Source organism: Phalacrocorax carbo, chromosome 6 (assembly GCF_963921805.1).
Source record: "Phalacrocorax carbo chromosome 6, bPhaCar2.1, whole genome shotgun sequence".
Classification (NCBI taxonomy): domain Eukaryota; kingdom Metazoa; phylum Chordata; class Aves; order Suliformes; family Phalacrocoracidae; genus Phalacrocorax; species Phalacrocorax carbo.
The window spans coordinates 54671067-54698733 of record NC_087518.1 but is presented as its reverse complement, the minus strand read 5'-3'; the positions used below and the strand labels follow the sequence as shown (position 1 = coordinate 54698733).

The window sequence follows — 27667 nt, the reverse complement described above, 5'->3', positions numbered from 1 at the left end:
CTTCTGTCGCATAGACACTAACTCTCATCAGTGTGCTAAAGGAAAAGCACCTTTAAACAGTTTGACCTGGTACCATGTTAAGTGAAGCATCTTTCATGAAACTGTCACATCCCTACACCACTGCTGCTGTGTCCTTAATCTGCGAAAGGAGGAAATTCCTCTTCACTTCTTCTTCTAGCCCTTGCCAGGGCAGAGAGTGGTGCCTGTCTGCACGGCTACATTGCACGTTCCTGTTCTCACCTCTTTTCTCTCTGCTCCTCTCTCCCCCCTTTGGGCACAGTCAGATAGTCAGGCCATGTCCAATAGTGGAAAGCAGCAGAGCAGGCAGGATTTGCAACTCACACAATCACAGAATCACAGACTGGCAGGGGTTGGAAGGGACCTCTGGAGATCATCTTGTCCAACCCCCTGCTTGAGCAGGCACACCCAGAGCAGGGACACAGGAACGCATCCAGGCGGGGTGTGAATGTCCCAGGGAAGGGACCCCACAGCCTCCCGGGGCAGCCTGTGCCACTGCTCTGGCACCCGCACAGGGAAGGGGTTTTTTCTCATGTTGAGGTGGAACTTCCCGTGTTCCAGCTTGTGCCCATCACCCCTTGTCCTGTCATTGGGTACTATTGAAAAGAGCCTAGTCCCATCATCCTGACACCCTCCCTTCAGATGTTTATAGGTATTGATGAAATCCCCCCTCAGTCTTCTCCAGGCTGAGCAAACCCAGGTCTCTCAGCCTTTCCTCATAAGGGAGATGCTCCAGCCCCCTGACCATCTTGGTAGCTCTCCGATGGACTTGATCAAGCGGTTCCCTGCCCTTCTTAAACTGGGGGGCCCAAAACTGGACACAGCACTCCAGACGTGGTCTCACTAGGGCAGAGCAGAGGGGGAGGATAACCTCCCTCCACCCGCTGGCCACATTCGTTTTGCAAAAGTGATTTTAAAAAGCAACAACAGAAAACAAAGCCGTAGTTCTAACTTCAGCAATCTTTCTTAATTTGTTTCTTCTTTTCTCTGGGAAGAGTTGGTTTCCTTTGCTTAGCTATTTTCTGTCCCCAGCATGGACATGTCTGTACCTCCAGATCCAATGTACATGCCGATACTTTACCTAGTTGAACTTCAGTACTCCTTACAGTGCCTTTTGCATAAATTAAACCACAGAGAGATAAAATTTTGAACAAATATATAAATGATAGTACAAACTGCAGATTTGGACTATATAAAATCTCCCCGTCCCTGTCAAAAATTACATATGTGTTTCAGGGAATTCTCATTTTTTAAGTTTTTCCTGCATGAGAGAATTTGTAAAAATAGGTAACTTCTCTAAAAGTAATAAAAGAGTACGAAACGCTTTAGAAATAAAAAAAATGGTCCAGATATTCATGATATGTTGTGTCTTTTACAGGCATTCCTTTATGCAAAAATTACATTGTATCAAAAAAGTCTGTAGCTGTATACTACACTTTCTTGTATGCAGCTGCTAGTGTCTTATTATTAAACAGAATATTTCCTTTTCTTACAAAATGTGTGCCTTACTGTCTTTTGGAAGACAAGCTGGGTAACGTGAGATAGTGTTAAATACCTATTTCTTTAAACTAGTAAATCCTTTCTCAATTTTCAGCAGAATCACAGATTTTTTTATATATATTTTTTTAAATCCTCCTAATACAGTAGCACAAGGCCATTAATATTTCAGCGCAGGCTGCTGGAGACAAGCTGTGACAGCAAAGAGAAACAGCTAGTAAGTACGGAAAGCTGGAGCTCTGTGGTGTTTTGAAGGCAAAGAAAATAAACTTTTCTTAAAAAGTATGATGCGTTAGAAGAGGCAAGGAAGCAAGGATCTAAAAAGATCAAGAACAACTTGAGATAACCCCTTGATAGTAGATTTTCACACGAACCAGAGGCTGTCACTTTTCCTATGAATTAATGATCTGTGGATTAAAACTCCTAGTGTATGAAGATGATTATCTGTTAGGACTGCAAAAAAGAGCGGCTGATAACAATCACTCCAGTGCCAGGGTGCGGCTCCCTGGCAGGCAGAGCCCCTCTTCCCGTCCGCCCCTCCTCTACGTGCACGTCCCTGCCTTGTCCGACTTGCGCCGTAAACTAATGCGAGGGGCCGGTCCGACTCTAGCTTCCCTCCACTGCAGAAGAACCGATGAGGTCTCAGAGGACCAGCTCCTTGCCTGGGTGGGAATTCACCCCGGCACAAGGGGAAGGGGAAGGCCAGAGCATGGCAACTAGGTCTGCCTTTACATTACATATCCTACGTGAAATGGGTACCATCACTCTGCCAGTATGTTTGGGTATTTGTCAATAAGGGAAGAAGCCATATTGCTGTAGATAGCACCGCAATTCCATCACAAATTCACTCCTGGCCGTCAGTTTGGCTGCACATACCATGCACAACAGCAAACAATATTATTAGAGGCTTGCTGAAGTATCATGAGCTGAAAGCTGGAAAGAGCTAAAACATAAATCCATCACATTAACACCCTGTATGTTCCTCCCGTGCAGCAAATTAATACAATGAAGACAGAAGCTGCTCACGGCTCAGTGAGGGTGTGAAATGGGCACAGAGAGGGGTACGTGCAAAGCCCCCACCACACACGCGTACAGCAGCTCCCTTGATTAATTACCATCACGACAGCCGCGGTGGGACCAAATATAATGCTGCTAGTGACTGCCATTCCTGCATCCTACTGCTCCTGTCAAATTTAATGCCATCCACATAAAGCTCATCCCCCCAGCTGGCGGCAAGGGTGCCTGTATCTCCGGCACTCAGCAGGGCTTCCCTGGCGCGCGGCACTGCCGCGGCCTGGCTGGGGAGGCTGGCCGTCCCCTCCCTCCCCGCCTGCCTCCCACGGGAGCCCCACGCGTGCTGTCACACGGATGCACGGCCCCGCCGTTGGGTTTTCACCAGCAAGGAGGGGAACGGCGGCTTCGGCCGTCCAAAGGGGGTTTTTGCAGGCGGGCAGAGCGGGGAGGGGTGCGTGGGGCACAGCCGCTGAGGTGTCGGTGGCTACGCGCGCTGTGCGGCAGCGGGCCAGGCGTATGGGCTGCGCTGGGGCCCGGGCTGCCAAACCCACCCCGAGCCACCTGTGGCAAGCGCTGAACCCTTTCTGCTGATGCCGCGGCACAGCCTCCGCTTCTGCTAGGAAATACCTTCAATCCAAATACAAGACCTCGGCAGTTTGTTACAGAGATCAGCTGCCTGCAAACCTTATTTCATCTTCTATGGCAACTGCTATAAGTACTATGAATGTGTTTTATCCTGCATTTTTTCCCCCTGCAGGCATCCACGAGAAGTTCTGTATTAGGACAAACATTAAAAATACTAGAGCAATGCTAGATCACCTCACAGGCAACACAGGACACACCTGAGATTGCAATGTAGGTGTTACATTGTAAAAGCAGCAAGCAATAAAGCAAAACAACGCAGCACACGTTAGGTGGGGAGACTGCTCTAAGGAATCTCTCTGGCACAGAAAGGATTTTAACTGAATAAAATAAATTTAAAGTCCTCTAACAAAGATGCTGTGATCTTTATTCTGAAGCTTTATTTGTAATCTTTTCCTATCAACAAAGAAAAAATAAGCATATCAACAAGCAAAGTGTAATTCAATCCATCTTGCAGCCCTGACAATCAAAGAAAGAACTAGTGGGAGGCCCTGTGAGCGAAAAATCAATATTGCAGCTTTGTGCCGTGCAAATGTGAATACTGCCAAATAGCAGTGCTTAGGGTAAAATGAACTGTTTTGCTCCATTTTCTCCTCTCTGAACAAATGATTTTGAAACGACAGCTTTTTTTTTTGAGCTATAAAATGTCAGGCAATAACTCCCTGCGCTTTAGGCAAGTGATTGGAATAAATACCTCTTGGCAACAGGTGCAATGACTTAGGACTGAAATTCATTTGCATTCAGGAGATAATTCCCGATAAACAGATGCACTGCCACAGGATGGAAGTTTGAACGACCGGCATCTGAATGCTATTGCCTGCTTCTGCATCATTCCAGAGCTTTTTAGACGTAAGTATGTGGCTCTGTCAATAATTACTGTTGCCACTGGTAACGTTGCATCTCCAATGCAATTCCTCGGGAATATTTTCAATACTGTATTTTCTAACCAACGTGTGTTCAACCTGCTGCCCGCCTTACTGTACCTTGCCTAAACCTCTTGTTTGGCTCTCCACCTGCAGCTGAAATCAACATTCCTCATCTTCCTGCTAATTGCTTCAAGGCAAACTGTGCCATGGATGACACGGCTCCTGCTGTCTGCCGCCCAAGAACGCACAGCGCTGCCCGACTGCAAAGACCTTTCTGGTGCCAGGGCTGGGACTTCCAGCACAACCTAAACATTAACTCAAGTAAGCGTCTATTACCAAATGCAGCATATGCTGTCTGTGATTCATTCGCGTTTGTATATATTAATCAGTGCTGGGTGTGCATGTTTTTTTTTCAAATTGAGGAAGATTAATACCTAATGAGAAAAGAGCGTGATTTCTGTCCTGCTGACCGTTTTGATTATAGAAAAGCTTCCTGGTAAACATATGTTTCCTGCACGTTTTATCTGCTCACAAATTAGCAGAGTGCAGGCTCTTGATTGAAAGAACAAAATAAACTGCTCTTGCAAAATTACATTTCTAAGGAAAATAAAAAGGTAGAGGGGATTTTCAGCGGTGATATACATTTCATAATGCTTTGTTGATCAATCCATATAGAAAAACACGCTGAGAAAAAAATCTAAGTGAAACATCACGAACACCAATTTTTCTCTTATACTTTCTATGAAATGAAAAAATACAAGTCCTATGAAAGAAATGTATCTCAGAAACGTGCTTCAGAAATACATTAAATTCATATTTGGCTAAAAATAGTTTTATGTAAGTTTGCAATGCCTTATTTCGGGTCTTGGTTCCTTCATAAGAATTGATTTGTCTGTAGAAAGATAACCTAAATTTGTCAAAGTGCAAAGAGAAGTTAATAATTCACAGCATCCAGCCCACTAGCATACCATCTTTTTGAGCTGTCAATAATAAGAGGGTGCGCTAAGTTTGGTAGATAAAAGCAAAAAGGCACCACCACATTTGAATGTTCACCCCATACAGAAGAAAAATAGCGGAATGTAAACAGGCTAACATCAGTACTCCTCGACATCAGAAGCAAGGAACCTTTGATTAAAACTTAAAGCGCAGAGAAAGTCAACATGGAAAAACAAAATTATTTCAAAGAATGCAGATACTGGAAGAACTGAGAATCCAAAACAAATCTTTGCAGAAATAAATATATATGCCTCTGCGAGCAAGGAAATAGTGCTTCTTGTGCTATTTGGCTCTAACAGAAAGGTCTTTTGAAAAGAGCACATCTTTTCAAACAGAATGTTTACAGTTGTCTCTTTCACAATCTCTTTTATTTTACCAAATCATGCAACATGATGATTCAAGCTCTGCACAAGACGAAGTGATGCATCTTGGGCAGCATTTCAATAATATGTGCTCAACAAATGCAGAGCCCGACGCAAACTGTGCCGAGAATCCTCTCCCTCTCCCAGCGAAGTGTGTACGTGCACGCGCGGAGGGTGCGCAGAGACAGCTGAACATACTTCGCCATCTGAAAATCATGCAAATACGCAACATGGGCTCCGCAAAGCTTTTATAATTCCACAGAAAATCCTCAGCATCCTGCAGTTTCTAAAGAATCCCACGAACTCTGTCAAGGGAGACTTTTCTTCCTGTCTCTCAGCGCCGTATATATTTCACACAGACAAGCATGTTATTTTGTTAAACAGCTTTTAAATTATCCAATCCTGGTCAACAGATCACTACCAACTACTAGAAAGATAGAGGCAATTTAAATGACAACTGTGCTTTCTAATTCTATCTTTGCAGGAAAAAAAAGTCATTCTGGCAAGCACGTCTATTAAAAGATTACATTGGCACAGTAAGAGCTTCTGATACTGCACAGAAGTCTGGAGTTCACAGCACTCAGCTCTTCTTTCAGGGAAACCCAGCAACCAGCGCGCAGCCAGCCCGCGCCACAGCCCGGCAGACAAAACCCCACTGTTCAGTCGGGGTAAAATTAGGCAGGAAGCGATCATTTCAAAAATATTCTCCTGCAGCTGTATTCTTTGCCATTTTAAGTACATACTGATTGTTTTCATTTAAGATGCTGGGAGGAGGGGACATCTAGAGAAAAGGGATTATTTAGTGAAGGAAATTGTTTTCTAGTAAGAAACATCTTCCTCGTTTTTTTAAGTCATTCATAAAAATGGGATTAACTCAAAACAAGGTACATGAAGGTATGTATGTTCATTATTTGAACCTCAAAAAAGAGGCCCAAAGTCCTTAAGAACAGACTTGACCATTTAAATGTGCACATAAATTACACTGAAGCAAGGCAACTATTTCATTGAATAAATTAGGTCTGAGGGGTGATTTTTAACACTGGTTTCTAGACTTCAGTTTCTCAGACATACCGTTTCATATTTTATTTACTTGGCTGAAATCTGGAAGCCTGTCTTTTACAAAACAGAAATACGAAATGCTATTTTAAAAAAGCTTTTAGAAATATTAAGTAACTAATGGTGGCTTTTTAGTAATAGTTTTTGCATTTTATTACATTGTGATTTAGTCTTCAAAAATTTTAGAATTTCAAAAATCTTTGTCAAACATTAGTGTTTTTTCCAGATTCAGTGGAAGCAGCAGAATTACAACAGTAAGTAATCTTCTGTAATTATATACTTAATATTCAGTGTACATAAACATAAAGCAAGGTTTGTCTGACTAATGAAATTCAGGACAGAAGCCTGAGTTACGCCCTCTGACTCACACCAGGACGGGTCCTGCCTTCCAGGTTCACTGAAACTTATTACAATTTTCCTTTTACTTTTTCCAGTCTCCATGCAATTCTCAAAAACATCCCTGTGAGGCTCTCTTCAGCAAAAAAAGAGTCAGGGCTTACCTGCTTTCTGCACCTTGTTGAATGATTCAGCAAAACCTAAAGGGAGCAGCAGCATCCCTGCCTTTTAACGTAACAGCGTTGATCCTTCCTGCGTACAGCTGGCAAGGACCTCATTTAAATTCTCCTAAAGAGCTCTCACTCCTCATTCAGAAGGGTGAGAACACGTCTTTCCAAGGTAGCTGAATTAAGGGGTATTTTTGATTGTGTTTTTGTTGGTTTTTGTTGTGGGTTGTTGGGTTTTTTTTTTAAATAGCAGGAGAGAAATTAGCTACATTGGCAGACCTGCAGACCGAAGTCCTTCAGTCATCCAGAACAAGAACAACCCAGACAGCAGCCGTGCACGCATCCCCACATTAGCCCATCATGCCTCAACCCTATTTTGAAGGAATCACCACTATGGGAAAAGAGATAGTTTGGTCTTCATGCCCATTTAATCCTTCACCTCCCTGCTGAGGCTGCCACAAGAGTGCTAATTAACGCTAAACTGTGAAAATGGGCTTCTGCACTTTGAATCCAGCCACGCTGAAACTGGATAGAAACCACTAATTCCTTTAATGAAAGTCACCAAACCAGAGCCTGGTTCCTGGCAGCATTTTAGCAATGCCTACATATGGCAGATGGAAACCATGTGATCTAAACATGAAAGTCTAAATATCTAGTGTAAAAATATGCGTGTTGTTCAGTTCTCACTCAGAACCAAATTTTCTTCTCATCTGCATGCACCTTCCCCATCGCTTTCAGTGGGAGCTGTATGCACGAGAGCAAAACTTTGCCCTCTTGATCTAAAATTATCCCAGTTTGAAAGAGTATTCATCTGTCAATGATATTTCTTTTCTTTTGCCAGCCAGATGTCTGTTCTCAGGCTGCAAGAATCTCCTTCCTTTTTTCCTTCACATCACACACACTTGATCCTCTGCCAGCTCACAGAAAGCACTCTACCCTTTCTTTCTTGCCATTAAATACATTGCATCTTCAAAATTTCTCAAGGCAAATAAGTCCCATGGTCTTTGTAAATCCCCCTCCTGGAGGTTATCTCCAGTTTACCAACTGTGAACTCTCTGAGCACACCACCTGTCAGGAAGGAGAAGCTTCTGAATCAGAAACAACCTCTGAAATAGGGAGGTAAGACACACAAAGGCTGATGTGTCAGAAAAGTTGTGTCAACAGGATTTCCCGTTGAATTATTTCCTCTGCACGGGATGCTGGTAGCAGAATAAAAATAAATATTCTTTTATTTTCTATAAAAATGTATTTTGACAACAATTTATGTTTCCAGTTATCTCAATCATTTTTGATTGGAAGCCATGCGTTGCGGAGGGGCAGGAGAAACGGAAGAGAGGCCATATGATTTCCATCAGCAGTATTCAGAGTCAACGGCTGACAAAAGAAATGTGCTTTTCTTCCCATCTTTAAGAAACCTAAAGCTTTGTCACCTCAGAGGTTGGTAGAAACCATGCAGAGATGTACCATTTCCTTGGGACTACGTGCCCTGGTGAAAGTTAAATCACTCGAGCAGGTGACAGGTTGGTTGCCAATAACAAGCCTTGGGGTTCTGTGTACATCGCCTCCCTAAGTACATTATGCCCTAACCTGTTTAAGAAAGCAAAACACTTAATCTCACTAAAATGTAGAAATTGGACTCTAATAATTCTGGCTCATTTTAAACAAAATGTTATTCTTAAAAAGCCAAATACCAAATACAGGCTTAGTGCTAAAAGATTGTCACAAATTTAATTAAAAATATTGTGTGATTTCTACCACATGATAATACTTGAGATCGCAGTTGTAAAATTACAAAGAGGGTGTTTTCTTGTTTAAAAACAGAATTATATATACATTAGAAATTGAATCAAGCAACAATGTAAGAGTTCATATACTCTCTTTTGTTTCCATAAAATGATGGGGTGGAGTCAACTGTCACAGTATAATTTACAGTGGAAAAACTATGTGGTTAATTTTAATGACAGTCAAGCCACTTAAAGAGTGCTTGTGAGTATGCAAATAGCAGAGCAAGTCCCCTTTACATTCAATATAGCTTTCCAAACGTGTCTGAGGATGCGGGAGTAGAAAGAAGAACCCTTGGAAACATAAAGGCTCAAGATCCTGCAGATGAAACCTCTAAACCAAAATACACAGTCATACCTTTTGAAAACAAGGAGAAGAGCAATGTGATAAATGTACTTTAAGGTAAATGTGCCGTCACTTCAAATATTCCCACAAATAGATATGAGACAAGAGTAGCAAGCAATCTCGGAAAATGCCTGTCAGAGTGAAAGGCTGTTGTCCTGACCTTACCTTCCATGAAGTATTTGTGGATTTCTAAAAGACTATTATAGAGAGGAGAGGGATATACCGTACGTAGTTTTTACAACGTACTTAAGGTTCTGGCGCATCCTGGGAATCATGGAATAATCCTACGTAGATACTTGAGAGCATCTGCTGAATAATAAATTGCGTGAAGAAAGGAAAACTATTGAATTGTTTATAAATATATAGGTAATTTTAAAAGTCCTAAGGAATATCCGCGGTTCTACCACGCTCCCTGGGCAGCAGGGAGTAAGAACAGCAACACAGTTACCACTTCCAGAGTAAATAAAGGAAACATACACCTCTGCTACCCTGTCAAACTGCTGTTAGTCGCCTATAAAGGAACTGCATATCCATATGCCTTACTGCAAACATGAAAGACAAGGGAGATAGAGGGACGGGATAGCTAAATTCCACCTGGACTCAAATTCAGGGCTTCTGAATTTGGATTCTGGTTTTTCATCCTGGAATTTGTGTGTCCCCCCTCAACTGCCACGATGTGGATGCAAGACTGCTCTCAGCTTTTAGAGAACCAGCTAATGAGTGCTCAAATGAAATAAATGAAAAATCAGGATCCCTGAAATCTCTCTCAGAGTACTAAGACAGAAAGTAAACCATTTTCCATAATTATGTGGCAGGAGTTCCGTAATTAATGCTATTTACATTAGAAAGTAACAAAAGGGATGAATGCACACTGTAACACAACACAGAAAGGAAAACTTTGCATTTGCTCATTACTTCTAATTACAAGCACACATCTAATAGCTGAAAGACTGTGCTTCCAAAGTTGTTCATTGATCTTAATACAACCAATAATAAAGGAAAGGGCTAGGAAAGCTCCGCACCAGACCAGGAAAAGTCATCATTAGGTGCTCAAGTGTAAGTTCACTATCCAGCATGACAGAAGTGCTGCACCGGTACTATAGGTGTGGAAGGTAAGGTGATTTCCTCACTAATTAATGCATTTTACATAGTGCTTCACCGCACCAGGTCACAGTTTTCTTTTAAAATTCTTTCCTTATATATCTAAAGCAAGCATTTCAGGAGGAGGCAGCTGTGAAATATAAAAGATCTGATTGCTCCACTTTTTTCCACACCACCTAAAATGACACTTTCCCACCGAAAGTGCCGCGTTCTCTTGATACATTATTTAGGTGTACAAACAGGCGGACGGCTTCTGCAAGTCAGAGGGGACGGCTCCTGATCTAACCGCCGGGTCGGGAGGGAGCAGGGGGCTGCCCAGGAGCCGCGGGTCCCGCAGGGCTGCTGCCTCCTCGCTGTCCCGGTGCAGCCAAGCCAGCCTTGCGCGGCCCACTGCCGGCCTCTGCTCGCACCCACGGGGTCCCTCCGCTCATCGATCCGTTTACATTGCTGTTTCTTCTACAGCAGTGAGTTTTATTAATCAAGATAATTTCCAGAGCGAGCTCAGAGTGTGATCAAAGCAGCCGTTATGGCAGCATAATTGAGGAGGGAGTTGTTATTCTGCCGGGGATGCCAAGGAGGGAAGGAGAAGGTTAGGGGTGTCCAAAGGAGGCAGGAACGAGCAGGTGTTAGGGTAACTATTTAAATTAGGCGTCCTGACATAATCGTTTATAACAGAGGCTTTAGACTCCCTGGAAGGCACGAAAGCTGGATATCCTATCTGTTCTACTCAGTAAGCAAGCTGCAATTCTTTTGGTACAAACAGCCAATTTAGGCTGCGCTACCGCGAAGCGAGCTGTATTTAATGACACTCTTCTCTGCTACATATACAATCCCACGGTAGAACTGCAGTGCCTTTTCTGTCTCTGCCACTGCTGAATTTGAAGTCCAGATCCCTACTGGGTTTCAGCAATGTACGGCCATGCCATATTTAAATACAAAATAAAGATGATGTTTGAACTCCAAAACCAAAGAGAACCCTATTTTTCATTACAATGGTTTTCACATACACAAGCTGCTAGAAGATTACACAGGTACTTTATGAATCAAATGCAAAATACAGTAACAGTATTATCTTCTGCTGAAATGCTGTCACCTCTGAAGGATGTGTTGAGATCCAACATTTTACAATTCTTCATAGTAGTAATTTTGTAATATTTTATCTACTTGAAAATAATAGGGATTTTGGGTAAGCAGAATCTTAATTACCCCAATTAAGTTCTCATCCAGCATGACTAATGTCATCAGGAGCTTTGTCATTAACCTCAATGAGTGCAGGATAGATTCCTCAGAATTTAACCTGGACACTCAATATTCTTGTTCTAATGAAAAATGCATTAATGAGCTTCATTAGACTACTCCATTTTAAAGAATCATCTCCAGCAGTCAGTTCCCCTCAACAGCCTAATGGGGCACTGGTGCACTAGTGAGCTAGGACTTGACACAAGAGTGTTGAGGTCACTGTAAGTCTTTTCATTGACTCAATGAGCTTCACGTTCGGCCCACCAAGGAAAGAGCAACACCTATTGACTCACTTCAGGAACTCCCTGTGGTAAAGATGACAAAACGTGTATGAACATTTGAAATTAAAATGGGGTGTTACAGCTGAAGGAATATATCTGGTGCAATAAAAACAATTAAAACTAAAATTCCTCCCTATAATTAAAAAATGACACAATTTTTCTATGTAGTCTGCATGGAGGATCCTCAACACTTTTCAATCACTACCTTTTTCTAGCCATCTGCTGGGACACATTATGGGAAAACTAGTGATCTTCTATGACCTTCATTTTATTTTATTAAATGCAGCAGACACCTCATGCTGAATACGAAATAAAAAATATGCAACCCAGGAAAGTACTTTAAGAAAAAATGCCCTTTGGAGGACCCAATTTCAGTCTTGATATATAATGACACAGATTTCCCAACGACATTTGAATAAAAATCTCTATTATATATATTATTGTGTTCAAAATTCCATTCTGAATTACTAAATTTAGAACAGGCCCTGTAGATCATGATTCAGTCACTGCTTTATAAATGTGGGAAATACGTATCTGGAATACATGTGAAGTTAGTGCAGACTGACTGTACTTCCCATCTTTAGCCACATTTTAGGAGAGGATTTCTGTTTCAAATACCTTTCCAACTGGCGGTAGCAAAAAGCCTCCCAAGTATTAAAATACACTCTTTGTTTACACAACAGTTGCTGATGTATTGCTAATAAAGCCTTCAAGGAGAAAATAATGTGAATTGCCCAAGCAAGGGAGATTGTCACTTGCAGGTACTATTTTATCTTTCCCATAGCTCTAAGGATAACTGAGAAGTGTCACTTGTTGCGGTCCCTTGCCTTTGAAAGATGGGGGGGGGGGGGAGAGGTTGGGGAGGGTGGAAGGGGAGGTAGTGAGTGCAGATGTCTATTATCCCTGCTAGTAAGCACAGATTAACAAGTCATCACCCAACATAATATCCACTGAATTTCAGTTAACTGCTGTCTGAGCGACCTGCCTAAAATTCCAAACGCTAAATGCCAAGCCTAATTTGTAGCTGGTTTAGAGCCACATCAATCTGGGAGAGGTGTAGCTGGTCGTAACAATAGTGCGGGGGTATTCAGATTTGGAAGGGAGGGGACTTATGGAAATCCCTTTCCCTAATTAAATCAGAGAATGAGAGTTTGAAGTGGTAAATAATAAATCACAAAGAATCCTCAATCTGGTTGTCAAGGAAACCAGTATGCCTCTGCCATAATTGCTGTGAGCCCAATCTTGCCCTTTTTGACATCAAGCCTTATCATGCATTCTGGTCAGAGACTGAGAAAGTAGCTTTTCTATTCCGCTCAGGCAACCCTGTAACTCGCAGTGAGCTCGCCTGAGCGGGGCCGCACCACGGCGGCACTCAGCGCCGTCCGCCTCCTGTCTGCAGACGGTAATTAACCAGTGAGCTCCAGTGCTCCGCCATCAACTCCTAGACTGGAAATGGGACCGACCGGCTTGATTGTGGCCTTGGAAGGTCTCAGCAGCTGTGTTTACTAGAGGCATTTCTAATTTACTGTTGCTAAAATCTCGAGCCTGGTTACCTCGGCCTGTCACAAGTCCCAGGAATTTCTAGTTCCCCTGTGCTCCTACTCCCCTGAGCACACCCTCCTGGAAGCAGGAATTCATTTTACCCGTGGACATGTCAGATGCTTATGAAAGAGATGAACAGGGAAAGGGAAGTGCAAGACAAAATAAATGTTTTCAAAAGCACAACGAAATAGATTAAAAATTGACTCCGTGCCAAGTCATTCAGATAGCTTACTGCATCATTGTCTTTTTCCTCTGCGATGATAATTACCTTTTATAAACATATCCAAACTTGTTTTTTCCTTCTGTTTCTGGTGTAATCACACATCACCACTGGACACACAGCAGACTTTGAGCATAAGCAATTCCCAGTACTTCAACACCAGGAAGGCCAGAAAGGGGAAAAAGCTATATTAGTGTCTCTATCTCATCCTTCAAGAAATCCTGAAGCAGGTTTTAGAGGAAGTATCTTCAAAGTAAGGAAACAGGAGGAACAACGGGCAAGTACATTATGTTCCCAGCTGACTTCAAGCAAAGAAAATCCAGAGAGGCAGGGAAAGATTGTGGGAAGGAAAAAAAAAAAACAGTAAATCTCCCTTTAGGAACTACAGAGAGAAAAAGACTACCAGAAAGGTTTCTAAAGGAAGAATTGCAACTGATCCTTATTCGAAATGCTGCAACTAGTTGATTGTCTCCTTGCTATTTTACCAATGGATAAATCTTCTTTTAATTCCTAATCCTATTCCAAGCAACAACCATCAAAACCCACTTCTTTAATGTATTTTTATAAATTTAATTTTAGCAAAATATGTTAAAAGTAGCAAGACTGATAAACCCTGGTGATTTCAATCCTTTGCTGTATGCCATTCCAGTGATCTTTGTCTCTTTCAGGTCTTAAAGAATGCAAACAATTCAGCTCAGGATCCAAGTTTCAGTGGGACACTCTGGATACCCACTATACAATTCCTGAACTTTATCACAACATCACATTTGGGTAACTGTCATTTACAAACTTATTTTCATCCATTACTCAAAGGGGTATAACACGTTAACAGTACTTTCTTCTGTCTGTTCAGCCACTACTCAAAGAAAGCTATTTATTTAGTTTTATTGACTCTAGCAACTGTCATCGTCTTTTTTTTTTTTTTTTTTTTTGGTTGGTAGATAAACCAAGCATTTCAAGAAAACATATGGCGCGACAGTTTTTCTGCTGTAATATTCAACTATTCCAACATAAACTAAGGACGTTGGTAAAACCCTTTGTTCAACAGATCCGTAGACACGCGGTGCATAAAAAGCAATAAATGTTTGTTGCAGAGCAGGCTCATTCGAAACAAAATAAACCCTCCTCCAAACTCAACCCAAACCCCATCCATCTTCCTCTTCCCAGGAAGCACCATGTAGGTGTTTGGTAGCTAAAAGACCTCAGGCAAATTCATCCTTGACCTTTGTTCCAAAACAGTTGATAGGATCAGAGCATCATGAGATAAGTCAGGCCAAAATGGACTCCTGCCTCTTCCTGCTTCCTCAAAATGTTCTTAATCCAAATACCTCTTCCAACTATAAAACCTAAATCACATATAGGAAGGATTATACCTACATAATTTAAAAACTGAAGCCCCTGCAGTTGCCATCCCAGTTAAAAGGTACAATTATGGATTAACTACAGCCAATTACAATAATGCATATTAATATCTGTGTCACTCTAAAACTCAATCACCTTAAAAAAAAAAATGAACAAGACAAATAAAGGTTTCCATTAGAACAGATAATACAAAAGCAAATGAATGTGCCATTTGGGTATAAACACATTCATTTGCAAAATACACATGTAGCATCCATCAGAAGAAAAAAGGCCTTTAGCTGATTTACAGATAATTTACTATAGCACACTCTTACCACTATTTTACTCTTATTTGAAAAATTAGTCTGGATTCCTAAGCACAATGACAGCAACCAGTTTATTTTTATGTCTTTTGCTAAATTTCAGTGTTCTTGAACCTTTAGGGCTAAACATCTCTGTGACAATCTATTTCTGTCATGCAAGAGTTTCACATTCTTTGAGATTCAAAGAATGGTGTCACTGGCTTTCCCAGTGACACAACGTGCTAGAGGAGCTCAATATCACCCAGACCCTGCTCCGTCATAAACCACTGTGAAAAAAAGACCTCTGTCTCTTCTGTTGGTTGGAAGTCATAACAACCCGATATTTCTCCTCTGAACAATTTTCCAGGCGGTCAATCTGATTTCTCAAGTCTTCAGAACTTTTACGTTCTCTCTTTGAGCAGTCTCTCTCCATCACCTTTTGTCTTCACCTTTTTGCCTAGATTCCTGCAATTTTGAACAAAACCCTTCAAACTTCTTATTTTCTACAGTGCTAATCCCTGAACTTCATAAAACTTCACATATAATGCATTAATATAATGCAAGGCATTATGGGTTCTTTATCTGAAACCAACTTGTAAGTCATACGGTACAAACCAAAACGGAAGCAGTTTGTCCCGCAGCAGTGGAAGCCAAGGACGTCCCATCTCTTTATGTCTGTGCTTGCCCACTTGGTGCAGCAGTGGTCATGCTGCCTCCCTTGCCCATGCTAACTTCAGCTCACCATCTGCACCTCAAACAGGCCAAAGCTGTGCTGCAGGGTAGCGCTGAGCTGAGCCAGATCTTAGTCTGGTAGGTTACGCATGGTACCACTAAACCATAGATAAGCAGTTTCCAAACAGTCCTGAGCTCAAATGCAATTTTAACGTGTCCCTGTACAGCGTCATGCAGAAATATCCACAACTCTCTCCTGATGTAGTTATCAGAAATTGTTATTAATTTTAATTGGCCTAACCTAGCTTTTAGGGAAATTATATCTTCAGGCTTCATCACCTATGTGAATAGCCTCTTTCTGCAGTTACCGTTGCTATTCATCTACTAAGAAATACAGGCAACTCGTTCCGTATTTCCTCACAGATTACTGACTATATTAAGCAAAGATGACTGGAAGCAAAACAGAAATAAAAAATTAAAGGCATTTTGAAACAAACTGGCTGTGATGCTCATTCACAGGCAATTTATCCATAGGCCTCTTTCTAGGAGAGCAGGATGACACTGAAAATGAACGCCAAAACAGCAAACCCCAGCATCCCACTTTGTGAAAACCACACAAACTTTATGCTGAGGAACAAGCTCTGGGTGCAGAACAATGCCTCTGTGGCTCTCTGCTTTCCCAACTCTTCTCTCCAGGTCCCTGATAGAATTAGATGCAGTTCACAATCCCTCATTCAAAACAAAAATGAAAATTGTCTTGGTATCAGATTCAACGTAAAAACATCCTAGCTGCGCAGGACTGATAATTGTAAAGGTTGCTGCTGCTAATGTTTTGAAAGACAAAACATTTCCCATTGCCATGACAACTTTACAGACCTATAACTCAGAAACCTCCAATTTTTACAGTTCAATTTTAAGCATCTCCTCTTAGCCTTTGGACACTAACCCTCTAACAGCCACAGCTGACAGTGCATCAGAAGAAGAAACAAGGGTTATCTCACCCAGGTAGCTTGTGAGAAGCTTTACAAGGGCTTTCCCATCACCTTTCTTCACCTGCATAGCAATAAACCAGCCAGTGGGACAGACACAAGAGCTAAATTTGTTCAAGTCTTGCTCAGTAGGGTTGCTGGAACTAGGGCATCGCAGAACATCATAGTGGAAGCGGTTTTACCAAGAAAAACAAATTTGGCACTAATATGAAATACCTGACAGTTTGGAATCTAGTACTTAATGAGTTCTGAAGGTCTGTGCTTTACGAAAAGTAACCACTAAGACACCAGCAGAATAATTTGATGAACTGGAATCTGTGGCTTCAATTTTTTTCTGAAAATATCACATTTTCTCTTCAGCTTGCAAACAGTTTGAACAAGTGGCCTTTGCAAGGAGTAAATTAGTAAACAAAAATATACGACCTTGTGAATTAAAACTACTTTAAATAGAATCTATTGTGACCACAATTCATAATAACGTGGCAAGCTCTTACAGAAAGCCTTTTCAAGGAAAGAAATATATTCCTTGTGTGTTCAAGTATAGAGCCATAAACCATATGAGACCCTATTTATTTCAAATTTCCCATGATGCCATTTACTCCAGCTTTTAACCTTTTATGTGACATTGAGCTATTTTACAATCATAAAACAGTAGAAAAAACGACCTGTTAATTTGAAAAGGACACATTACAACATCTCTCCCCGGCACTATAATATTTTAATTTCTTTTTTCAAGGCAAACCAGTTGGAAAGTGACCATCTGCTAGTCTGTTAGCACTATTCAAGCAAAGCAATGCACAAAATGTCCTCCTTTCCCAGCAAGAGTAGGACCATTAACTGAAAGGAGTTTAGGGTATCGTCATGTGAGTGTAACAGATTGATTCACTACAAAACAAAATCTCCATTTCTTTATTTACTGTTAAATACAGTCACTCTAAGGTGACGATACAAAACTGCTGCACATTGTGTGACACATAGAACAGTACAAGAAATCTGAACCCTTCAAAGAAATAAACTGGTATTATCAAATTTCCTATGCAAATTGTGTTCTTCTATTTTGAGTGTTAAGCTAAAAGCAAGCAGACTTTTACAAGTACAGTTCTATTTCTCACTTCAAAATACACAATGTGCTTTGGACACTGGGTAAGCTTTCAATATCACTTAAGGTTCTGAATATTTCAAAACAGTTGATAACGGCAGTGAAAGAGGAAACTCGACAAGCTCTCCATGCTGATAAATATAGAACTTTTTGGATGAGTAGAGCTCAATGGAGCCATAATCTTGGCTGGCACCTGTACATGATACTATAACACATACAGCTAGAACTGCAAGTTCGTGAGAATAAATTAAATTAAATTCACATTCATGTTAGCACTTTAAAAGATGTTGTCAGTACAACTTTGTATGCATGCAAGCCACTGCACTTTTGAAAGTTTTACCCTAAATGTTTAGAATTCAAGCACGCAGTCTTAAAGGTTAGGAGATACACTGGCCGTATCTTAACCGGCCTTTAACCATATTATTCATATCTCTACCATCTCAACATACCTAACTAAACTGCAAATTAGACTGAAAATGATGTAACTGCACTCCGGATTGTTAAATTCTAAAAGAGTTTATCATATCTTGAATTGTGAAATACAGCAGATGTCAAATGCCGTTACTAAAATGAATTCCACAGTTGCCTTAAATCTGCAGCGTATTTTACTTTAAAAGCATTTTTCTCTTCTTCCTCTTCCTAGGCTCCTTCTCCCTAACAAAAAATAATCAAGCAATTCAGGAATTTACACTGGTGGTAAAATACTTGCTAAATATAAAAGACCATTTCTCACCTGTTTTTTTTGGAACAAGTAGATCTTTCTGACCAGTTATTAATGATGTAGCAGCACTATGCATTTGCCCAATAAATGTGTAAGTCTTACTGCTTCCCTTATTTTTATTTATAAATTTCATAATGGCAGTAAGGGACTTTAAACTGTGTACTTCTTGGGGAATACTGCACTTCAGAGGCTGTTAAAGTCACTCTGCCTTCAGCCTTTATCACCCTACGTGAGGTACAATAAACACTGCGAAATGTGCTGCCTATTGTGTGCCTTGTTATAAAGTTCACGTCCAGCAATTCTCCCGTCCTTTCTATTTGAATTTCCTTTCTTCCCAAGCCTTTCTCAGACATGCTCTCAGCACGTCTGATTCGTAATGATTTTGGGCAACAGACTGGCGTTGAGTGGTACAGGCTCGAGTTATGCAACAGCCTCGTTCACATGGCTAAAACTCACCTACTGTGTACTCCATTAAGCCATGATTAGTGAGTACTGCTCGCTCATATGCTGCATCCTGGCCCTTTTTGCCTAAAAACTTCCACTACTCCATAAGAAATGTCTTGTGCTCTTCATTGGTGTTCGGTTTTCCCAATAACTACACATTACCAGCCTTTAACTGAGTCAAGTAGACCTTGCTTACGATGCTTCTTGGGACTCAGGGTACACTTTTCATAGCAATTCAAGGAAGGTCGTATGTCATTTATGCCACTTCTTTACCAAAGGGTCAGACAATTCGGTGCTGTTTTGCAAGGTGCAGAAAAAGTTCTAGTCAAGCAGTAAACTACAAAAACTGCGCAGAAGTGATCCTCCAAACGTGCTTGGATGCCACGTAGGAATTCAAAAGCAACATTACCTACAATTGACTTCGTTCTTGGACTGGCTGAATCAGACAAGAGGGGAAGGCCAGATGATACTACAAACTTATCTTGCTCTGAAGACATGACTGTTAATTCTCCGTGTGGCTCTAATTCTCATACAAAAAGCCAGGCACGTGCATAAATATGCATTTATTTGCCATTATGCTGATTTTGTTAAAAAGCATCAATAGTTGATCAGCTGAAAAATGTGTGCAATTTTGAAAGGCTTTTGAAAACATACATGTCTGACTTGACCTTATGACCATTTTCTCCTTCAGGCAAACCAATATTATAACCAGAACAACACAAGAGGATGAACATTGTTGGGCAGTTGCTCACTGTGCCTGTCATACCCCGTTAATGCAACTTTGATTTGCCTTTGTTCTGACAGTAGCAAACAGCTGCTTGTAAATGAGCCACAGTCCCTGGGCTGCCTCCCATTATTCCACACTTTTGTTTGACAAGGTCACTTGCTGTGGGGATTTTGGGGAGAAAGAGTGTGCAGCCTATAGAATTAGAGTTAAACCACAGGCAACCCAGCTTGAATGCTCTTATTATATTTTTTTTTTCATAGCACCAGCAAAGCAAGAATAACAAAGAGAAAATCTTTTGCTCTGTGAGCAAGTCAAACTTTTCTTTTTCCCAGTGTTGATTTCATAATCCTAAAACTATCTTATAAAAAGCAAGTCATGTTTCCATAAATCCCCTTTCATTCAAATCTTAACAGAATTTATATGAAAGATGCATTTAATTACAAAATAGGATTAACAAAAACAGATTAATATTGTTTTGTTCATTCGCAGCTACAATTCATCAGGAGACAATACCCAGCTATAGCTAACAGCAACTCCGACAAATGCTGTAAGGACACGAAGAAACAATCTGGAAGATTTATGCCAGTTTCCACAGGAAATTGATTTATTTTTGATAGGAACTGAGACAGACTAGTCTTCCAGAAAGAAAAGCATTTCATAAGCAAATTACTGCTGTGATAGCTGCCCATTTAAGGACAAGCACACATCTCTTTGACTTGGAAGTTTTATAGTGTTGATTTAAACTGTAAAATCCGTTTATGAAGACATTAGGATAGCATCTGGTGCTACCAAATCATCCCCGAACCTGCATTTTCCATTCTGACCTATGAACTTAAAGACAGTGAAAGCTGTCATTTAGGATAGCCTGTTTCTTTCTGACAACTGTTGCTTTGGAAGCCATGCATAAACAAGGAATAGGTGGCAAATATTCCAAGTGATGGCTGATACTAGGGGAGGAAACAGCCAGTGGCAGTCTGCAACCACAGATGAATCACAGTGGAGTGCTTTCAAAATTTACAAGTGAAGAAAGAAGAGGTGCTAACTTTAAAAATGTCTTTCAGGCTCTTCAAGGAGGGTCACTGAAAACAATGAATGGAAATCAGTCCAAAAACCTCCCCCAGCAGCCAACTGGCTATTCCGAAGGGACAGTCCTGATTGTTCGGATTTTTATCTCATCAGCCCAAAAAGTGACTGAGCTCTTCCTGCTCTTAATCGTTTGCTTCCTAGATTTTTTTTGTTAGGCTACTGGAAGAAATGATGTCTTCATCACAAAGGCCTCTGCATCCGCATTAAAAGAAAAACTTACTGACATTTCTGTAATCTTTGATTTAATTTCCGAGTCTCCTGGTGTTCTCAACAGAAAAGCACGGACGACCGTTAGACCAGTTTATACATCTTCCCTGGACAGCCTGAAAACTCTTGACTGACCTTGGAAGATTACATTTACGACCACAGGATAGGGATAGGCAGCCTTCTACTCTCTTCCCTCTTTCAGCTAATTCAACTTAAATCTCGCTCTCCACCACAAATCCTTCAACAGCCACCTACGCACAGGTAAGAGAAGTCTTCCCCAAGTTTCAGCTGGAAGTAGTCTTCCTTGTCAAATGCCGGTTACAAAATACATAGTGACATACCAAAAAATATTCTAACTGAATTACACTGGAATTATCCACTGCTAACAAGTAGTCTCAACAACAACAAAGTGTAACGATAATTCATGATGACAACACTCACTTTCCAATAAAGCACGCTGAAAACATTCTGGTAGTTGAACTGCCGGAGTGCAGGAAGGGAGGTTGTTAGCTTCATTTGTATTCAAAGGCAGGCAAATCACTAAAACTCATTTACATCCTTCCATCTTTCTTAGTGCATGTCAGCAGCAGGTGGTCTATCGATACTACCTTTGAAATAAGTAGGTGGTTTAAATTGCCTTCAAATTTCAGTAAAAACCCTGAATTATAGAATAGACCTTGAGTCTTAACTTTCCTGTTTTCTTTGTGTGGGCTGTAATAGAACATGAATAAGTACGGCACTTACTTTGTTCATATTTTAATCTACATTAAAAAATAAATTTTACACATAAACCTAGGCACCTTAATCTTGAATGTTAGCAAAGACACAACCATCTGCAAAGCGAGTTACAGAAGTTTATTTGCAAAGGTTTGAGTAAAATCTGCAACAGATTATGAAAGACTTCTGGAGATGACTTTTTTTAAAAGCACACATTTTGAGGATAAGCAGATGAAGACCGACTCTTGAATCCTTCCATGCATGTGTTTAAGTTCCCCTGCTGCTAGCCCACTGGAAACTACTACTCTGAATAGATTACGTTCACTACACACTTCTAGGGACATATGTCTCCTATTTTTCTTTGTGGCACTGTGACTATTCCTAACAGCCAGTTTAAAAACACAAATGTCTGTTGTCAATCAGGACCAATTTCTGATGAAGTGAGAAGAAACACTGCCTGAGACAGGAATCAAGGACATCTTCATGCCCAAAAGAGTACACAGCCAGCAGTAAGCAACATCTCAAATGTGTTTATACAAAACCAGAATAGATTAAAGTAACTAAAACCAGCATTTGGTTGCTTTTTGTCTGTGATGTTTGCTTTCACATTTTGACAACTCCCTCAGATTTTCTGTGAAATTCAGTGTCCGTCAAAATTAATACTTTGATGTCTGGCTTCAAACTTCTATAAAGAACGGTGCCTTCTGAAAGCAAACACGGAGGTCAGTAATAACTCCCCAGACTCTGCAGATTATGCTAAATTAGCTCCCACATTTTGGAGAGCGGGTGGATAAACTGTAATACGTTGTCCCAGTATTCCTGAAAGACGAAGCTGGGGTCAGTCCCCACAAATCCATTACCACCTGAGAGAGTTTGTTTACTACCCTGTCTGGCCTCAGCTGCACATTAGTAAAAACTGACTTGCAGGATTCGCATCTAAATATTTGAGTAAGGTTTGGTTGCTAATAAATTCACACACTTGTTTATACAAAGGGGATTTTTCTATGTGGAAAGAGGCCTGGATGCTGAAGGTGCCCCCTGTGCTACTAAGCATAAGGGAGCATGTACTTCACAATGAGTTAAAGATTGTTTAAAGACCAGGACAGTCATTAAGCTGTATTTACTGTCTAGACAGGAATAGCTCCACCTAACCATTCCCAAAGGTTGTTAGCATTTCTAAAAATTAAGCAGCAGCAGGAAAAGGTTAAGATCAACTTACTAATTAAGTTACACTCACAGAAATCTGGAGAGGGGAAGGGAATGTAAATTTGAATGGCATGCCCCAGTCTGAGTGCCAATCCTCAAATACGGGTCTTCCTCCACGAAGGGAAACCTTAGGAGTGAGCGTCTGTGTGCAAGGCCGATGCCCAGTCTCAGGGCTGCACAAAAGCCCATCAGCTTGAGACAGTTAAAAGAAACCCCTTGGAGTTTATCTAAATTACTGACAGGCACAAGCAGTGTTTTCATTTTACTTCCATACTGTAAATCTGCGGTCTGCAGATCTGGTAGGTACATTCTCTGGTCTTTTTTAGTTTTGGGTGTTAAAAGGTGAATTCGAGATAACTGCCAAACAATGAGGCATGTTCCAAGTTATGATGTTAATTGTTTGATAAAAGCAGAGATTTAGGTCACTTCCACGGTGCTTAGCAAATTCCCATGGGCACTTGACAGGAAAACAGAACTCCTCCACTGAGCTCCACTGGCAGCAACTGAGATAAAAGAGATCCCTTCTGGTGACATGCATTACTCAGGAATTCCTTAGCAAGCAGTGAGACGGGATTGTCTGAGAGATCCCTCACATTCCCAGGACAGACAGAAGCTCTTCTGCTCTACGGGTTCGTGTAGGTGGAAACCTTGAGAGGCCTTTGGTTTCCATTGCCACACAGTGCTCCTGTGTATGATATACAGTATCGCTGGTACTTGTTTATATACTGGAGATGAGAAGAGTCTGTTGATGCAATAATAATCAAACACGAAGCCAAGGAATAACTGCATTAGCAAAGAAGCAGGTGGCGTGCAGAGCCACAGCCATCCACACCTCTGGAAACAGAATGGATGAATGCAAATCAAACTGGTTAAAAATACTTAAATTGCTGTTTAAATCAAAGTTCAATGATTTAAATTGTGAGAAAGAAACCTACATTTAGAGAATCAATTTATCCTTACTTACACCTGTATTTTTATTATTGAAGAAAGGATAATTCAGTGATTGATAATCAAACATATTGATAAACACAGATTTTAAACTGAATTTGCACTTCCCTTTGCCAATTTGTAGATCTATCAACCTCAATGATATTTCAATTGAGATTTTTACATTCTTCCTCTTTTGTTATACTAGAAAGGGTAAATAAATCTTTTTTTTTTTTTAATTAAATGGGTACAAAATCTTACTTATGTTGGATGTTTTTGGAGGAAAAAGCAGACTGGAATTCAGCTAAATATGCACCTCTTCAAATCTTGTGGATTATTGCCATTTAAATTAAGTTATCCAACTTGTTTACATTACAAATGGACATATTAAAAAAGCATAGCATTTTCTGGAATGAAAAACTGAATTGTTTGGGTTTGGTGATCAGGTCATGCAAAATTTTAAAACCAGTTAATCTCATCCTCTTACATCCAAAAATATAGTTAGAGATCAGAAGAAAAGAAAATAGATTTTTCCACTTTCACTGTTCCTAGATAACTGTAACGTTTAACAAACTTGTCACAGAAGTGGAATAAACAGAATAAATGGAAATTAAAAATAAATCCCAAACTGTTTTTCTGCCTGCAGAGGATAGCACTCATGCCTAAAGCTAGTTTAGCACCTCCCAGACTTTTGTTCCAGATCAAATGATGCTTTCACCATTTCTTAGAGAGGGAAGAAGCAAAATGGTATTGCTTGAATATTGCTTATTAAATGCAAGCCGAGAAGTGCCTGCAAGGGAACCGCAGTACCTGCAAGCGGCACAGCGGTGTTCCTGCCACCCTTCCCTGGCCTCCCCCTGCCCTTCGCCTGCCTGCCTTCCTCCCTTCCCAGGCACTGGGGAATTAATAAACCCAGCTCTGACTCCTGACATCACTACTGCTAAGCAGACACTAATGACTTTTTTTTTTTCCTTCTCCTACTTCCCTGTGGGCAGAAGTTGATAATAAACTCTGTATATGGCAGTGGCACTCTTACCGGGGAGAAATAATAAACTCCGCAATTCCACCTCTTCTCTGCCCATCTCTCTGGGAGGGTAGATTAATGGGAGGCCTACACTTTCTCTCCACCTCCCTTAGACAAAAGGTTAATAAACCACTCAGCATTTGCTTTTTGTGGAAATGATATTTGTGGATTAATTAGCATTTCCTAGGTAACGCATTAATACAATTGCGAGTTCTCAATACCAGGTTGTTCCAGAGACCTATTATAAAATTGTAACCCAAAGGCAGTTGAGGATTCATTCATTTTAGGACTGAAGAAATAATTCCAGTTACAACAGTAACTTGGCCTAGAACTGAGCACAGACAGAGTACTACATCGGATCAGGAGCATGACCAGGAGCTGAGTGACCTAGTTAGAAGCTTATACTCTCCTTTGAGATCACTGGCAGCAGGCCTTCATGCTTTAGGACAATTTACACTTGATCAAGGTTGGAGGATGTGTATCTAACATCAGTATCAGGCTATTCTAGAACAGCATCTTGCAGGGTTTCTTGTACCTTCCCCAGGCAAATTATTGACAGGGTGGGGGTGGCGGGGCAAAGCAGACCCCTCCAGCCTGGAGCTTAGGGTGGCCTCAGAGCAGATAAACAGTTCATCCCCTGTCAAGCACAGAAGACATTCTCCAAGTTTCCAGCTCCTTGTAGGAATATACCTCCATGGGAGTATTTTTGTGTAAAAGGCGGGAGGTGGAACCAGCAGCAAAAACAGAACCACTCCCAGCAGATTCACTTTTGAAAGATGGTAAATGCAGGAACCAGTGCTGACTCCCAGATCTCAGGTGGAAGGAGACACCTGCAACTAGTCCTGTGTGCTAACTCAGAACTAAGTCCCAGAAAAACACATTTCCTCCTGGCTAGCAGTGGACAACTCCAGGTCAGACCACCAGCGACTTCAGATCCCGTTTGGGGGTACCACCAAATGTACAAGGAGCACAGGGACCTTAAGAGTGTGGGACCACGCACCTAACGTTAAGCAAGACCAACACTGAATATCTCATCTCCAAGGCTCCCATGCAATATTGCAAATGTCTAAAGATTACTGCATCCCAAATTAGCAACTACTTACTGATCAAAACTGATATTGAAGAGAAAAAATGCAAAGGTCAACTATATACATACACATGATAAAGTAAAGAAGCCAAAACTAAAAATACACTGAATAGAGTATCTCAAATGATCTGTGCAGTCATTTTTATATGACTTGATTATAATTCCAGAAAGGCATTACACAGTTTCAGAGCAAGGCATCTGCCAAACTAATGAGAGCCCAAGAGTCAAAAAAAAAAAAAAAAGCACAAATAAGTACTAAAAAAAAAATAAATAAAATCCCCAACTGTAAGTAGACTTCACTGTCTAAAACTGCAGGTGCTTAGGAACAAATTATTTCTTAACTGTAACATAAACATTTACAAAAGATTACTTTTTCTTCATCTGGTGTTCATCAGAAACTTTTGCTCAAGTCTCAAAGCAGCAGCCCACAATTTTTGCATCTTCCAGAACAAAAAAACAAAAAAAAAAAAACAAAAAAAAAAAAACCAAACCACCAACCAAAAAAACAAAGGGGTTGTCACTGGGGATGGGAAAAAGAAAACCTTGAAGAGCTGGCTCAGAGTAACTAAACACTTCAAATCTAAATTTTAGTCACTTCAACATGTTTGGAAGCGATGCATTTTGGCCAAGAGCCATCCTCAACCCAACAAGTGTACCTCACCAGCTGGCATGACACAGACAAGAGCCCCCGACACCTCAGGAGGGAACAGTCGGGAACAGATCGGGTGAATTAATGCAGCACTCCAGGTTGCGTGCCTGGGCAAAACTGTTCTTCGGCTCCGGTTTCAAAATCAGTTGGTATTCAAACCGCTTGTTCTTCAGATCAGCTTTCAAAATCGGTGTTTATATTTTAACGTTTTACAGTTCGGCAAGATCAAGCACAATTAGCTTATAAAATACTATACTGCCTTTCTTCAAGGTTGAGGGAGGGTGAGGAACCACACGTAACACTGAGTAGTCACACACTTGGGCAGCTCTGGGCACAATCAAGTTTTATGCCACATTATACTCCAGCAGCTGTTTAAGTCACTGTGTAAACCAAGACACATAAAAATGTGCAGTCAGCGTGGAAGTAAACCTTGTCTGCATTTGTAAAACCAGGCCAGGCTGCTGAAATTTTTCATTTCTGCTGCGCTGGGAAGAGCGGGACTGGGGGGACGCAAGGGCACACACAGGGGCTGGGGCAATTTACTTCTTGTAAATTGTGCTCATCTTTTTTTTCTTTCTTTTTATTTCCCAAAAATATAATTTTTCAAGAAATTTTCTTGGATCCCTGCTGAAGTTTCTGATCAGAGGCGGCTGAAGAGACCAAGCCAGGAGTTACGATTTTGAATGAGGGAGAACAGTTTCATAACCATCCTCCGGTGGAAACCTGTTGGGTTTTGTGTGAGAGCTCACAGGCTGCTATGGGTTGCTGGGGAGGGTCTGGAGGCAGAGAGGCTCAGCATGTGAAGCCTGGAGCTCCTCTGAGGCGAAATGTTTATTACATCATTACAGAAACTGCTCAGAATCTATGAACTTCCATTATGTGGGGTACAAAATCAATCCAATAGAGCGTTAAGAGGTGATTTGATGTGCAAGTACCTACAGGAGGGAGAGGCTCACTAGCAACTGTCCTAAAGTCTTCTTTACTGCAAGAGTGGTCAGGCACTGG

At 41.0% G+C, this 27667-nt stretch overlaps 1 protein-coding gene and 1 long non-coding RNA gene across 16 annotated transcripts in view; one reads left to right on the top strand and one right to left on the bottom strand.

The window, feature by feature from the left end:
- Nucleotides 1–27667, bottom strand: part of ADGRL2 (adhesion G protein-coupled receptor L2) — a 162125-nt gene that overhangs the window by 72879 nt on the left and 61579 nt on the right. Inside the window, exon 1 of one of the 15 annotated variants that reach the window (XM_064455388.1) lies at nt 4155–4243. The exons of the other annotated variants lie outside the window; for them this stretch is intronic. Coding sequence (XP_064311458.1) covers nt 4155–4203 — 49 coding nt within the window. The 5' untranslated portion in view covers nt 4204–4243. Of the gene's footprint in view, nt 1–4154; nt 4244–27667 lie in introns of those variants that run through there. 15 annotated transcript variants of the gene reach the window in all.
- On the top strand, nt 3695–9782 carry LOC135313961 (uncharacterized). The gene is made up of 3 exons (XR_010373467.1): nt 3695–4020; nt 4191–4358; nt 5880–9782. It is a non-coding gene; the product is annotated as an uncharacterized LOC135313961 (long non-coding RNA).